This window comes from Pygoscelis adeliae, unplaced genomic scaffold (genome assembly GCF_000699105.1).
Source record: "Pygoscelis adeliae isolate BGI_AS28 unplaced genomic scaffold, ASM69910v1 Scaffold73, whole genome shotgun sequence".
In the NCBI taxonomy this organism is placed as follows: Eukaryota; Metazoa; Chordata; class Aves; order Sphenisciformes; family Spheniscidae; genus Pygoscelis; species Pygoscelis adeliae.
Genome location: NW_008824470.1, coordinates 471,191 through 487,956, shown reverse-complemented (window position 1 = coordinate 487,956; position 16,766 = coordinate 471,191). Strand labels below are relative to the sequence as shown.

The following is a 16,766-nucleotide window of genomic DNA, read 5'->3' as shown; positions in this document are numbered from 1 at the left end:
CAACTTGGTATCTTTAATAGAGACAGAATCTCAACAAGCACTACCCCAAGAGCTCCACTCTTCACTACAGTCTGGACGCATTCACTGAATGTGGATTCAGGAAAGTGAAAACTGCACCAGGTATTGCCAACGTAATTTCTTTCAAACGCCTAAGATCTTCCATAAGTCTCCCATCCAAAGAATGCTGAGAACTAACCACATTTAACTGATTAAATCTGAAAGATTTAGAACACAGAACATGGCTGCAGGCATTCAAGGAGAAACTCTAAGAAAACACACATTACTGTGTTCAAAGTATTTTTATTGCTGGGCGATTTCATCATCGACAGAACATTATGGTAGTAATGCATATGAAATTATTAAACATTAAAAATGCTTTCTAAAAGCTATTCCTTCCCTCAGTTTAGGCAAAACCTTGAAGACACGCCCCACGATGATCACATTCTTCAGTTTTTGGAAATTTGTGAGAAAAAATTCTATGTATCATGAATATTTAATAGCTGAAGAACTTTTGATAATGAGTGAACAGAAAGGGTGTGTATAAACAATGTGGCCTTATGAGTTCAGTAGCAGTTTGTATGACTTTGTGCAATAGAACAATTGTACTGAAGATAAACTAATAAAAAAATACTCAAGACATAGAGATGTACAGCAAGCCCCAAGAAAACTGAGTTTGTCTTAAAATATGTCTGATGTCAAAGCAACACTTCAGGCAACAGCACTCAGCTGCTCAGCACTACAGGGTAACACAGAAGGAAGAAGGAAGAGCAGTATCTTCAATGCCTTCATCACTGTGTGAGAAACACAAATCTGGTGACTCACACTCTTCCATTCCAGGATGGACTGCACCACAGATCAACACAGCCGTAACCTATTCCCCACCCAGCCTCAAAGAACTACGTCCCACTTGTCACCTTCCTACAATAGCAAAACTAAAAACCCTTTAAAAAAATTGTAAGACTTTCTCCAGAAACATAAGACTATAGAAGCCATATTCTTAGGAAAATGTGCATATTGGTTAAAAAAAAAGAGCTTTTTCAACTGAAGATTTGATGAAGAGAATGTATTTGAGAAGTGTCTGTGCATGTATTTCTTGATTTAAGCAAGCAGAGGAAAGTAGAGCTACTTTTCTGGGACTTCAGAAAAAAAAAATTCAATAATGACTAGAAAAAAATATACTTCCTCCTCAATAATCTCCAAAAGTTATTAATGTTTCATGCACTGAAAATGACATCTCCCCTTTCTAGGTATGTTCAAACCACTGAATGAACCTTTAACAGCCCACATCATTCCTTTAATATGTTTGCCTTGCAAATCTATTTCATTAACAAGATTTTTTCTTTTTATAGACAGATTGTAGCTTTTATCAAAACAGTTTCATTCCCACAGTAACACGGAGCAATTCTTTATGGTTCTATAAGCTTTCATGTCACTTCAAAAGCAGAAACAAGAGCCAGAGCAAAAATTTTACTGCAAACGAGACAAGGCGGCAACAGAACATGAAGGGTGAAGCCACAGAAAGGGACAGAGGATGGAGGGAGTGTGAGCCCTGAGCAAGGAGGCAATTTCATGGCAGAAAATAAGTCACTATCTTCAGTATGTGACATACATTTAATTGAACTTTAAATTGAAGAGACTCCCCACGAAATAGGCTAAAGAGATCAGATGTAGGAATGAACACTGTTCTCTCCCTGTACACAGACAGCAAGTGGAGTAAGGTAGGAGAGGAGACAAACTTTCCTTGGGTGAGGACTGACTGCACTTAGCTGAACACTTCGGTGAAGTTTCCTGCTACCATACAGTTTTGTGTCAGCCAAAACCAAAACACAAAAAAGCCACTACAGCCTATGCCAAATTCAAGGGCTGCATCTCTGCTACGAGCCACAGGTTTCCCATTACAGCTAAAGAAAAGGATCTAAAAAGACAGGGATTTTGATCAGAGCAAAGAGAGAAGGTGGACTGATTCCACCTCAGCTCACACCACCTGTCATGGACAGCAGCTTTAACACCTGCATGTGTTATGGCCCCCCAGAGCTTCCTCAAGAGTTTTATGGCTCTTCTCATCATTCAAATGCCAGAAGGGCACCGAAAACACATTTTTTCATACCTAAGGATGTAGTAGCATTTAACACATGTCACTGCAAGGAGACTCCAGAGGCATTTTTAAGTCTACAACTTGCATTAATTTATTTACTTAGGAAAAGTTGAGTTCTGCAAAAGTTGACATCTCTCTTCCAAGAAAGCTCCCAGAGCTGACAGGAGCAGACTGCTTATATGCTGCAAAGACTGATTTGTTTGTTTCATATTAGTTGCAGGACTGGTGCCAACCTCAAGACACAGGCATGATCTAAACTGCCTAAGAAATATAGGTACACATGAGATTTAACACACATATATTTACTACTTAGTACTGAAGTCGAAAAGCTCTGAAGAAGCATTAACACTGGAAATAATCCTTGCATTTATGCAAGCCTTATTTTCATAGGAATATATTTTCCAATCTATCCAAAAACATCTTTTAAAAGTTTGTATTTTATTGTAGATATTTCAAGAAAATCACCTCAAGCTGTCACATGAAAAAGTACTGTCATGCTCTCCTAGCATTTTTTAATATATATATACACATACATACATATGTATGTGTGTGTGTGTGTACACATATACATACACACTTCTTCAAGCTTTAGTTTCTTAAACAATTAATTGGAGTCTTCCACTTCAATTCTTCATTAATTAAAGCATCCGTAAACAGCAGACACAGGATTTTTATTTTTTCCAAATTAGGTATGAAGACATAACATGAAAAGATCTGTGCTACACAGTTGACATGCTTCAACTAGAATCATCAACTCTACCAGCAGACTCCAGTATTCATTATTTGTCCTGGCTACAATGGCTGTAAAGCAAAACTGTAAACTACTTCATGTTTGTCTTCCACAGATGTTCAGCTTTGGATTCAAGTAACTGACTTGAAGAAGAAAGTCCAGTGTTCAAAGATAGTCCTTTGAGCTCCTTTGGGGGTTTCTGATAATGTACATGTTTGTTTGCAGTAATTTCACAATGAACAACATCAAAAAAGAAAATGGCAAATCACAGACTATAAAGTTGAAAGACCGAAAGGCAACTTTCCTCTAAGATGCACTGAATTGCTTCCTTTAGTTGGAATGAAAGCCCTCAACAATTAACATCATGTGTGATTAAGCTTTTTGCGAGATCAATCTTTTTTATTTGCTAATCATTTGCCTGCTAGGAGGTACAAGTAGACTTGGAACAACAGCTAGCATTTTCTACATGGGATGAGATCATACAATACAACACATTCCCTCTCCTACTACCACAGCATCTGCCCTTGCTGTGGAGGTCACTGTGCTAACCAGGAATGTTCCCTTTACACAGGAAAGGAAAATTTTTATCTGATACCGCAACATCATGTTTAGGACAGCACAGTTTCCCAATAGCAACAGGATTAAACATGCGACTACTATACTAGTAAATTTTAACACAAGTGAAATATTCTGCCATTCAGAAGCTCAATAGGTGAAAATGTCCGAAGATGACACTGACCTAGTAGTAGTAACCAACTGCAAAATGGTAATGAATTTACAGTGTGACGAAGCCTTAAAAATGGTAAATGTAATCCTGAGCTGCAGTAGCGAAGCTGAACATCGAGTGCCACTGTAGAAGTTACAGATGAGTTCCCATACATAGTACCATACCTAATCCTGATCACACATTAGAAAAAAAAAAAAAAAAGATACCAAGGCAATTGAAAGGAAGTGTGATTAAGAGAACAAGAGGAACAGAAAGCATGAATTCTTGTACCTCGCCAAATAAAAGCTCTGTAGCATTTATCAGTATGGATGGGTAAGTACAAGGGATGAGAAAAGAGCTTTCTAAAGTAAATATTAACAACTCATAGAAGAACAAATGGCTGCATATTTGCCTCAAACAAGTTAAAAGCATAAGTAAAGAAGCTACTTATTACGGCAATTGCATTTTTGTAACAGTATTCCAGTGGCACAGCACAGGTAAAATGGAGAAACCCATTATTTTAGATGGAGCTCAATAAGTTTATAAAAAGGAATGATGGGAAGTGTGGAAGGTGTCTTAAATACCTCCTTAGAGTGGGTAAATGAATGGAAATATCAACCTGTTAAATACAATAGAGTTGCTGTTTTATTATCTGTACTGATGAACAGATGCCAAAAATTCTACTGGACATCTCTCATTACTGTGTATTTATCCTCAGAAACAAAGAATAATAATTATACTATAAAACATATAAAAGTTTTCTTGAAACTGTTTAAAAAATAAGAGAGCAACACTGTATGATTCTATCCTTGTACTAGTTATTAAAGCTTCTCTTCCCATGTAATTGAAATACTTAATCCAGCAACTATTTTTGTTACCTACCTACATGATCATAATGGATGCGCTAAGGACAAAAAGTTACTTCATTTGTACAAGGTAGTATCTAGTCTGCAAATAAAGACTTATTTTGATCAAGCTGATTAATATAATTACTGCTAAACAGAAACAACTAAATAAAAATCAAAAAGAAAAGCACAAATCCCTTCCTCCCCCAACCCAGGGCATCACATTTTATTTTCTTTCAAGTCTGAACGAACACGAAGTGTACCTACATTGAAGGTAACATGGATATTAAAACTGGTAAAATCATCAGCTAGTTTGTTTTCATTGGCCACTCGACAGATTTACGGCAGAACCTCCAAATAAATCTTTTCAAAGGCCATTTCCAAGGAAAACAGTAGGTCTCCAAATGATGTTTAGCAATGGAAAATTAACAACGAAGTTATTTACTAAAATTATGAGTTTAGTACTAAACTAAACATTCCAATTAGTAACAGCAAAGTTCTTTTAAACTGAGATGAGCAGGAAGCTCCTGCAGTTCTGGACTTACCTGCAGGAATACTACCTCTGAAGCGTATTTTCAGATACCAAAGTAGGTTATCACCAATGTTCAGAAATATGAAAAATTTGAGAGGTCCTATTTAATCAAGTCAATAACTAACCTACACTCAGGAACGTATTTTAGCACGGTTGTTCCAGGGGCCTCAGTTAGATTTTTTCACTTCTGAACTAATCACCTTTTATCAGCATGTTATCAATAGCATACACAGCTAATGGAAATCCTATTCAGATCAACGTGGGAGTGTAAGTGCTTTCACATCCCTCAATGCACTAGCAAAACACAGTCAGTAGGTGAATACTATAGGAGATAACTGGCATGTTTAATAGAAACAAAACAACATTATGACACTGAATTCTCACATGAGGGTGAGGTTCCTACAATCCCAGATAGGTCTAGGCACAACAATTGTTATAATAATCATCAGTCTCCAGAACCAGCTGGTAACAAGCTAAATTACATAAATTTAATGGTCTTTATGATTATCCAGTGCTCAAAGTGGAGCAAAAAGGCAAATGGCAATACACTGCATTATTCTTAAAAATATACATAGACACACACACACACCCCTACACACACATACACACAGAGAACATCAACACCACATCCTATTTTAAGGCAAAAACTCATGAAAGAACTCTTACTTGTGAGGATGCAACTCCGAGTCATGAGCAGCTGATCCGTAGCAGCCGTTTTCTAACTTGCCAAACTCAACAAAGGCATGTCAGTCTGTTATTCCAACCTACCTTCTTCCAGCATTTCCCTCTCCTGCTTCTAGCATTATGTGCAGCTAAAATAATAAAGCCACTGCTGTTCAAAACATTTTTCCAGTGACAAGTTAGGAAGCTTAGACTGGGCTGGGATAGTTGATACGCATACTGAAGAAAGAAGACCAGCCCTTACTCCTTCAAGGCACTCTGCCCCATAAAGACTATATGTCTCTCATATCCCTCTCGCATGACAGAGTTGTCACCTTCAAGCATACATGCCAACAGAACAGCATAGATAGGCATTTAAGAACAGAGTCTGAAGGTAGGTTTATTCTTAGGTTTAGTACAGTAAAAACTAAGGCTAACAGATTTGGAAGAGGGAAGTGAGCACCAACTTACCATGGCCAGGATGGAGGAATGCCCAATGCATAGTTTCAGTACAGAATTCTTTCTTGAAGGTACAAACAATAATCAATTTTTGTAAAGATGTAACAGACACACTCTACAACTCTAAGCAAACCTCAAGCATCAAATGCCACAAAACAAATATATATACTTTTACACGACCCTCTTGGATACACTAATACTACAATTCCCAAAATTACTACAGCCAAATATTAAGAAAAAATATTTTTTACTGTTTGACAATATTTTCTATTACAGTCAACTACCCTCAGTTAGGTGCAATTATTTCCCCCTACCACATGAAGAAAAATATCTTCACTCACGAAAATTTAGAGTAGAAGCAAAGAAGAATCCAAAATACTAGCACCTGCTTTCATTCGTTCTAGCAGGATAGATTTATACCTAACATTATTTTAAAACAATTAAAACTATCAATAGCACATAACAAAACTGTCTCACTTGCCGAGTTAAGCACTTTCCTAAAAGCTTTGTCATCAGCTGCATCTGTTCTAGTTAAGTTCCCTGACTTCTGGAATTGAGACTCATGCACTTCAGAAAATTTTGTCCAAAACTCATTAAAAGTGACAGAAAAAGTCACTGTGTTTTATCATGATCAAGAATAGGAAGCTATGCGATTCTGTCAGGATAAGAGCTGGTCCCTAAGACAGTCCTCTTTGGTGATGAAAAGTTATTATGATAATAGGCATGCTACAGTCTGTAGCTGCAAAGAAAAGCTTTCAAGGAAAATGGAAAGCCAAAAAGCTACATTAAATTGAAGCTGGAAGCCAAAATACACATATATACAGAACAGAAGGACACAGATATAGCTATGAAGAGAAATGAAAAACAAGCTGAAAACTAAATTCTGAAGCTTTACAGGAGAGAGACTGCAATAAATACCTAGAAGTGCAGCTTAAAACCTCCAAAGGACCTTCACTTACGGCCCTGGGAGCTTGGCTGTCAGCTAGGCACAAGCTTTAAATATATGCATATGTACGTACAAATGCACATTTCTGTGCACACAGATTTACAGTGTATGCCTCAGGTAGTAGTTACGGCCACATATACTTCCACTGCATTGCGGCCACGTATACAACTAAATAAATGCTGCATTTCTTTACTGCATCTGCTTCCACGCTGTGAGGAGCTTGTTCACACATGCCGCACTCCAAAAGGGCCCCATGAACAAACACCTCCCTGATACCAGCAAATGCAGAGTCAAAAGGAGCATCGTCCCTGGTGATCAAATTATCGTCCTTCAGATGTTAATTTGCCCTTCAATGGTTGTAAAAAAAAAAACAATAAAGAAACAAAAAGCAAAAAAGTTTAGGGACTCAAATGCACTTTAAAGCAGTCTTGAAAAGATAAAGACCTTCAAAGTATCAAGTGCACAAAAAAACAAGGCACAAAATGACAATGCTATTTGAAAATTATGAAAAAAAATCCTTCCAAGTCTACAAATTAAAAAACCAAAAACAAACAAACAAACAATCTGTCCAGTCAGTACCTCAGGTTTTAATCTTCAGTATTCCAACTGCCTGGTTAAACCAGCACATTCCAGGAGAGACTTGTTTTAGACTTTTTTTTTCATTTTTAAATGTTCACAAAGATTAGTTTACTAAAGGTAAAACTTCAACCAATGTGGAACATGACTGTGGAAAATGTGTCTCAAAAGCACTAAATAAAAAATAAATGAAAAGGTAACCTTCCCTTTCCTAGGTTCGTTTCAAGACTAAATCATACATTAAACAGTATTCAAGAAGCCTGTATCAGTTACCAGGCTGCTTATCGTCCTCCAGAACTTCCTAAAATTATACCTCTAGTTTAAGAAGTTCTTTGTTTCCTAAAATATATGTATGCTTTAAAAGAATTCTTAAAAGCAGGCCAAAAATCTTTTCTTAGTGCCATACCCAGGAAGCCAAAAATATTGCAGCTGGGGTGGAACTACACATTTACTTGCTGCCCAGTTCCAAAGAGTAACCAACATGTGTACTCATCTTGAGCTTAAATTATTAGCCAGCACTGGTCAGATGAAATATAAACTCCTCAAAGCGTAGCAGTTCCTACTACACTTTAAATTGATATATTTATTCTTTGAATATTTAATGTTATATAATGAAATCAAATAATTAAATAAAACCATATTTGAAAGCATATGTTACAGCAGCATATACAATGACTTAATACATACTTTCTCACATAAGAACTGAAAATAGGTGGAAACCGGTTTGGTAATGAGAACCACAGAATAAATAAAGTCTGATGGACCTAAAATGATCCAGCTACACTTTATACCTATTTGTTCTCTTGCAGAAAACTCCCAAGAAACATACAGAACTGGAAGAGTAGCTTAAAAGCTTATTTTTCTAAAAAAGAAACATATCCGATTTTTGACACCTAATGAAATACCAAGGTAAATAAAAGTACATTTAATTATCCCTTATTTCAAGTAATTTCTGTAACTCTCCTTGTTTACAACTTCCAGCTTCTCTCTGTGAGCATTTTCATTTTCTATTTCAGTAGAAATGCATCTTTTGATCTCATCAAAAGACATGAAGTTGGAAAGTGAAAGTCAGGAAAAAATTACCTCTGGGAGATTTTCTAAGTCAGGACAAGAAGAGATACAAAGAACAGTCCAGAAAAAGTAACAAAACCTATCAACTCTGGGGGCTGGGAGGGAGCAGGAGGAAACAACCTGTGGACTATCAGTGTCTTTGAGAAGACTATACACACTTTGAACCACTCTATACAATTTGATTTACCCAGTAATCTGCAACAAACACTTCATCTCTGAAAAGGCTCAAACAGGACAGTTTAACAAAACTCTTTGTCAAAGTATGACCAATAACCACGATCAAATCTGTACGCATGAAAGGGAAATTAATTTCAGAACACCTAGGAAATACAAAATTTTGAAAACAAAGATAATTCTGGGAATATCTATAGAAACTAATGCTTCCCATGTGGTTTGGTTTACTTGGTTTTAAGTTAAAATACAGCAAACTCTTTCAGGGTAAAAAGTAAAAACATCAGGGTTCAATTGTGCTTTGTTTCATGGATTCACTTAAAGCACTGAATCCACTGTTGACCCTAAAGCAGACAAGTTCTTCATCTGTAAGTCTCTTTTTAAAAATCAAGCTTATTGCTTGTATAATGTGACAGGCACTGTCAAGAGTGATGATGTGATCGGTTTAAATGATATGACTCTTACAACAGTTGTGCCACAATGGTGTCATCTCATGTCAAACACTATTTTTAAACACACTTGAAGAGCTAGCCTTCTGCACTAGAGTTCTATGGAAATACCACCTCCAATATACCAATTGCACAAAAGTCTTGAGAAAACATTTCCAATAAAATGAGAGTAAACATGAGAAAAAAGTTGAACATGTTTAGGTTTAAATTTCCATATAGGTTGAGAGATGGTTCAGGATACCCATATGCAGAACGAAAGACAGATTTTTAATCATTTAAGAACTTTTCCTAATGTTTTTCTTTTGCTTGTCTGTGGGATGATTTGGTAATTCAAACCAGAGCTTATTCTTAAAGAGGAAAACCTTTGAAATAGTTGATTTAACAGAAAGCTGTTAGCTAGCCCACATAGTCCTGCAAAGAAATAGCTGCTGACATCTTAGAAGGAAACACATGAAGAGGAAGGTGTGTCCACGCTTTCTTCACATCATGGACATGAAAACACACCCCCAGAGTCCTCCAGCACCTTGGTAACTCAGTACCAGGAGCTGAATTACACAGCTGTCAAACTCCAAAAAGGCACGAGCAGTATTTCCTCTTGGGGCACAACAGAAAAGACAGAACATCCCATCCGCAAACAAGCCAGAAACCTATGAAAAGCTAACTCTCAACCAGGCTGAGAAACAGCCCCCTTAGCTCTTGGCTCCACAGCTATGACACCATCATACAGTGGACCACAGCTGTGGGCTTGTGCATGCTGGCGCATACCTCCATGGTTGCTGCAAGAATACCATCCAATTCCTTCACAATAAAGAACCGAAAAAAAGGTATCTCCAGCTCTTGCACTCCCGCTGAGCAACACGGGGAAATGCTTAGGGCCCTCAATAACATGCAAGTACCAGGGACAACTCTGTTTTCTCACCATGAAGCATCTCAACTCCCAGCCAAGCTCATCTTGCAGGATCAAGAAGGGACAAGAAGACAGGGAGTCCCCAGGGTATGTGAACTCAAGGGAGGCAGCACCCCCAGGCAGCCTCCCCAAATTCCCCAGGGGGAATGAATGACAGGAAGTTATTTACAAAGCCAGAGAAAGAGCAGGGAGTCTGCATAGCACAACAGGGGCAGGCAGCTCAGATGAGGACCAGACAGAGCCACACAGGGCAAGAGTAATGACCCCATTTTAGCACCACGGTTACTGCAATAGGAGATGCATGTAATGATTTGCATTTTATTCGGTATCGTGTACACACAGAAACACTATACTACAATGGTATGGAACTGTAACTCACTTTTCTAACCAGGTGAGAATCACAATGAAGTAAAAAAGTTTGATAACTACCTTTAACATCGCTGTAATCAGATAGCTATTAATAACAAATAGTTAAGAGAGCACATACACAATCCTGTATCAGCAATTGGCCATTTATGCGAACAGTTCTGAGGCATCTGTGATCATCCCATTCCTCTCCATACTCAGAGACCCCTGCTACAATCTTAATTATGCAATCTTCCATGCATTTCTATTCCAGGGTCACTGATAGCTCACTCCGTGCTTTTTTAAAATGATGGCTGCATTTATGTAACTATCTAATGAAGCTGCCCAAAACCAACAGCATTCATTTTTGTATGAATGTAGTTTTTAAGTTTAAAATTAATGTAGCGCGAGTTGGACTTGATGATCTTTATGGGTCCCTTCTAACTTGAGATATTCTATGATTCTATGATATTTTCTCCCACAGAAAGGGAAAAAGAGGCTACAAATAGAAAAGCTTTAAAAACTCAACATTAGAATAAATGTCCCAAATACACTGATGAATGGTCTTTAAATCTTTTTATGCTGCATTTATCATTTCTCATTTTCTGAACAAAAACCTTCTCTGACAGTATTTATACCCTGACAACGTTTGATTTCTGCTTGAATTGTTATAGTCACTTAATTCATGCGTTGCATTTTATTTTGTCCTTTTGTGGAACTACACTATTTGATCTGCTATAAACTTAGGTTACAAATTACAAAATGGTCTTCTGAAACCACAAACGTCATTAAAAAAAAAAGGGGGGGGGAGGGGGCAGGCGCAATAAAGCAGTTAGCCTTTTTTTTTCAAATGGCCCTCTACAGTCAAGTCCCTCCTAAACTGTAAAGCGAGGAACAACATAGCATCTCATTTTTTTTAACCGTATTTTTGTTTCCAAAGAATAAAACAAGTATGAGTCACTAAAATCAAGCTAATCTCTTCATTCATTTAAAGAAAAACATTTCAAGGCTTCAAAATCAGTGGAAAAGAGAGTGCTTAGCTTGAAATATGGATTCTGAAAGCACAAAAGCAAAAGGCCCTTTTTAATCTCTACTGTTACGGATTTGGGGAAGCAGAAGTTGCTAACCTCTAACAAAAGCAAAAAGTCTTTTTACAGTGATATTTTAGACAAATTTGTGAGGTTTATTACAACTTAATCATTACAGCATCATCAAAACTGGAGGATAAATTAAGATACAGTTGAAAAATATATCCGAACAAGGATGGATTTTCTGTAGAAGGAAAATGATCCATTCAAAATACAATGCTTCTAGCAGATACTTCCTCATGTTGCAAGGAAATGTGCTAGATTTAGGCTGCAGTTCAACCGCTGCTTCCAGCCAATTTGAATGTGAGCTGCTGCCAAGGGCAGTTTGACACTCTCCTGCCCCTTCATTCCTGGCTGAACGTGACCACCTCTTTCTTTCCTCTGATGCTCGTGCTCAGCAAAGCTTTGCCGTGAGTACTGATTCAGCTGAAGAAAACGCTTTTGGCCAGGTTCAGGTTTCAAGTGGATCCCGCCCCTGCTCCAGCTCACCACAGGGCTGCAGAAGTCCTGCAGAACAGGACAGCAACCGAAATGAGCAATCACACTTCAGTGAAAGCCCGTATTTATGTCAGCTTAGAGCAACTGTCAAATTGCAGCCTGAGGGCAGGGTTTTGACTCCTCCGTTCTGCACAAGGGCCCTAAAAACCCTGTTATTAGATTCACTCTCCCAGCAATCCAATGACTAATTTTTTATTTAAAGTGGAGGAGCTCCATCAGCAGAGACAGAAAGAGACTAATCACCTCAGCCATAAGTCATTTGGTATGTGGGAGACCCAGCCTTTAGCCCTGACTTCAAATCTGGCAGAACAAGAATTAAACTCTAGAAAGCCTCAAGAATATGAGTGGCTCATTGCAGGCTTGTACACCTCTTCTTTTCTTATTCATTCTGAAAAAAAAAAATTGCCAACCCCCGCCCCCCAAAAAATCAGAGTTGTAACCCCTTCCTTGCCAGCAAGCATATTACGTATATAAGCTAGCACAGCTTACTAGCTAACTCTAAACGGCAGCAGAATAAACTGACAGGCAGCCAGTCTTACCTACGCCAGCTGAGCCACCCAGCAAAGATCAAGCATTTCAGGTTTTCTCTTGAACTCTTTGATTTCTTTCATCCTCACCTCAGAAGAGAGACTTTCCGTTCCAGTTCTTAGAAAAGAAATCTAGTAAAAAATCATGCAACAGTGACTCAGCTCTTCCAGAGCTTTTCTGCTTCTATGAATTTTAATGGAATTGTTTCCAATTTGTATTAGTCTTCAGCAACACATACTAAATACAATTATGCACCTTCCCAAAAGCAGTGAAGCTCATAAAAATCTTGCAGCTCAACAGGACTCGGTTTAATACTTAAAACAAGTGGACTTCAGGACAAAAGTGCAACTGGCTATGCAGAAAGTCCTGGCCCCAGTCTTAGGTTTTGCACATGTGTATCTGAGGGAATAATTCCCCTTCTAGCACACAAAGAGTGTCGCTCATCTAAGGCAGGAATGAAAAAGCACACAGCAAGAGTTTCAGTGCCCTAGGAAAAAAGTTACCCTTGTCACCGACTAATTTACCAACCCTCAACACACCAATCTGTTCAGGTGCAGTATCAGACTGCTTGAAACAACCAGCTACACAACACAAAATACGCCAAAGCACAAACACAACTTCCCTCTCTCCGGACACCCTATTTCGCTCCTTCCCTTCCACACAAATTTAATACTGGGATAGCATCCTGAGCAGCTTTGTCTTAATCATCTGCATCTTCTGGAGCATCTCCTGTACTGGCAACAGAGTCAAAGATTCTTCTAAAAGATGGAAATACCGGTCAGAAATGAGCAGCTGCTATTGCAATGCCCAACACATTTTTTTCTTTTTCCATTCCTTATTATATAGACCTAGAGCCTTTAAGAGCAACTGACAGTCAAGACTGGTGTCACTCTATTCCAGATCCCATAAAAACACACGTTTTTTCCAAAAAGTTTCTGTTTCCAGGCCCCAATGCTACCATGAAAAGCTGAGCTTCTGGGCAGTCATATAACTCAGTGTCCAAAACTGAAGAAAGTAAACGTATTTTTTCACTCTATCCCACTTATGCTCAGTGCCTGGAGCCAAAATTTCCTGACATTCAACATCAAAATAAATTATAATCATAGTGATAATGTTATCTATTATCAGGTTTCTTCACTTCTCCAGATTTCTTCCCAACAAAACAAACCAGAAAAACAAAACCAAAATCCCTTCCAAGATACAACTGTCAAGGCAGAATCATAATTCTGCTATCTGATACAGATCAGCATGCATCACATGCCATAAGGATTTGAAAACAACCTTGTACGGACACAGCCCAAACACATCAGAATGTAAGATTAAACTGCCAACATAGTCTGCGGTTTGGAAGTCTGATTAAGAATCACTAGTCCTACATCGATATCCATCTGCATGATAAATGCCTTCCCTGCTCTACCAGTGCAACGGGTGTATTATTTTACATTGGCATTTACAACATTTATTGAAATAGCCTCTAAAAGCACTTTTCTATTGGGAAGTAAAGGACAGGATTTCCACCTCTACAATTTCTACCTCGTTAGTGTCAGCTATTCAAAATTTACTTTCATTCACCTGTTTACATGCACTGTAGCCCACCAAACCCATTTTTAAAATGGCCACCTTTCCCCAGGCCATTCAGAAAAACACTTATCCACAAAATTAATTATTCTTCCTGTCTTTTTGTCATCGGTAATAGCACATAACCTCTTTCAGTGGCCCATTTAAATCATTTTTCCTGCTTAACGAGGGAGTGCCACAAGGGCAAGCATATATTAATATTAAAGAACCGGTCAAAATAACTAAAATCACATTCATCATATTAGCTATCACCCTTTACCCTTTCTGGCAGTTGCACGCTTGGTCTATTTTTATCTACAAAGATAGTTGTACCACTAACCACAGTATTTCCAGACAACTAGGCCTGAATTTTAGTTATGGCATTGCAAACAAACTTTTTGGGTACTGCAACACATCTTTATTACTTTAGAAAACGTCACCAGATGAAGTCATTTGCTCCTAAAATGACTTCAGCATAGGAAGAGTTGTTACACTGCCTGTGTCCTTAATACATTTTAACACTGTTTTACACTAAGAAAAACACTGTTCAAAGTGTATCATGGACACAGGCAGTGTAACAAATTTCATTTCTGTACAAGAAAAAAAAAAACCAAACCCTATTTCTGCCTTTGCCAGTAACAAACTCCATTAAATTACATCTGAGTAATTAAGAAAATACAGGCAATTCTTCTTCAAATACCACAACCTATTTTAAGAACCTGTGATGCAGAACAAACAGATATGCCACATGCTTACCGAAAAACAAATTCTTAAAAAGATCCAACCTGAACAGCATACGCCAAATACAGCAGCATCCTGTCAAGGATTATATGTAGAAATCCTTGAGGTAATGCTTTAGCAACTTATAGCATAGCAATACTTACAACATGGCTGCAGTAATTGTCACCAATGAAAATTGAAAGACACAAGTAGAAATAAATATGCTTGCAGACACATGCTGTCAATGTCTTCCTCTCTTTTTTCCTTACAGTCTGCAGTTTACATTCTTATGCATGCATTAAAACATAATTACGGTGGAAGAAGATTGTGGACACAGCTACTTATGTTGCAAGATGTAAAACTCTGTAAACAAACAGCACATTGCAATTTACACTGTCACTTACCTCGTAAGACCAAACACACTGAGTTCCTCCAAACCTTCGGACACACCTGCCCACCTCCACGTCCTCATGAGTGGTGTACATTTCTCGAAGGCATTCACCTATATGTGGCACCATCCTCCTGAGAACCTCCCGGCTGAAGATCATTCCTGGCCCTCCCATGCAGAAATTCTCTCCAGGCTCCAGCCCAAGTTTTCCAAGTTCTTCAATATTACCGAGACCAGTCTGTCCCAAATACAGAGGTTTACTGCTGTTCAGTGAGCGAAGAAACTCCTCCAATTTTTCACCTGAAAAACAGAAAAGATTACTGTTATTTCTCTGCCTAGTCTGCCAGCCATCTCTTTTCCTGTACCTCAAGCTTTCTTAAAAATATAACAGGCACCTGAGACTATCACAGGAAATCACTTCCAATGCAGTGTCCTACACCTAATTGAAAATACCCTTGGACAAGTTCACCTTCCACAGACTTCTGTTTTTTATTATTAATTAACATTACAATGACATTTTCATTCAGCCAAAAGCCAGAATATGATCAAAACTCAGTTTTACCAGTAAACCTTGCTCTGTTCAACGGATAATGATGGAAAACACCCCCTTGCTAGTTTAAAACTCTCTCTAAAGTAGGACAATTTGCCAATATAGTTCCAGGCTGGGGAGAAAGGGGAGATGCCAGGTATTATTTTTGAAAAGACCAGAGCAAATCTAAATTAACCAAGCTAAATATGTTTGATTACAGAGTAACTGTAGGAACAAGGTAAAACTCAGGCTCCTTCCAAAGTATTTCCAGTGCCACAATGTCTACACACTTTGCCTTCAAAGCCCTTACCTGTTTCTTCTAAGAAACTGTGATTTCATATTTACTTGAAATTAGAAGTTTCTGGATAGGTTTAACTCGGAACCTTGGAACCAATTAAAGACAGGTTCATTACAATTTCGAAATGAGCCCAAAGAAAACAGTGACAACTTTATGTCTGCAACCGAATATATATGCATATATACGTATACATGTGGGAGTATTTCACAGATGAATGACAGCTGACAAGCAAGCAGCCCATTAAACGACTCAAACAAAATCAGGTGACAAATAGGGAAGTGTACAGTTACCTCCAGTTAACTTTCAACAGTGCTTTCAACAGTGTAAGCAACCACGCTCACAACCTAGGCTTAGCTTAGCTAGAAGTTCAGCTTCTCTTTGCTAAGAGCAGGACACTGCACGAGTGTGCAGTGTTGCTGCTGCACGAGTAACAGCAGCAACAAGCATAGCGCAAAAGGAAGCGGGTTGCAGAACTTCATTTTCTAATGGTGCTATAAAACTCGCACAGAAATAGGACCAGCACTTTTCAGAGACACAGGCTGCAAAGGAGAACAGCAGCTTTACAAGTAGCCTTCCGAGGCTGCGTTTGCTCAGCCGAAGTGTCAGCGAGCCAGCGGAGAACTTTTGCTAGTGCTGAAAACATCGTTTCCGAGGAGTACCGAATCGAA

At 38.3% G+C, this 16,766-nt stretch overlaps 1 protein-coding gene across 1 annotated transcript in view; it reads right to left on the bottom strand.

Annotated features, from left to right (window-relative positions):
* CHSY3 (chondroitin sulfate synthase 3) overlaps positions 1-16,741 on the bottom strand; it is a 208,344-nt gene extending 191,603 nt beyond the window's left edge. Inside the window, exons 1-2 of the mRNA XM_009321244.1 lie at positions 16,663-16,741; positions 15,288-15,571 (exon numbers count right to left, since the gene is read on the bottom strand). Coding sequence (XP_009319519.1) covers positions 15,288-15,571; positions 16,663-16,741 — 363 coding nt within the window. The remainder of the gene's footprint in view (positions 1-15,287; positions 15,572-16,662) is intronic.
* Between the last annotated feature and the right edge of the window lie 25 nt (positions 16,742-16,766).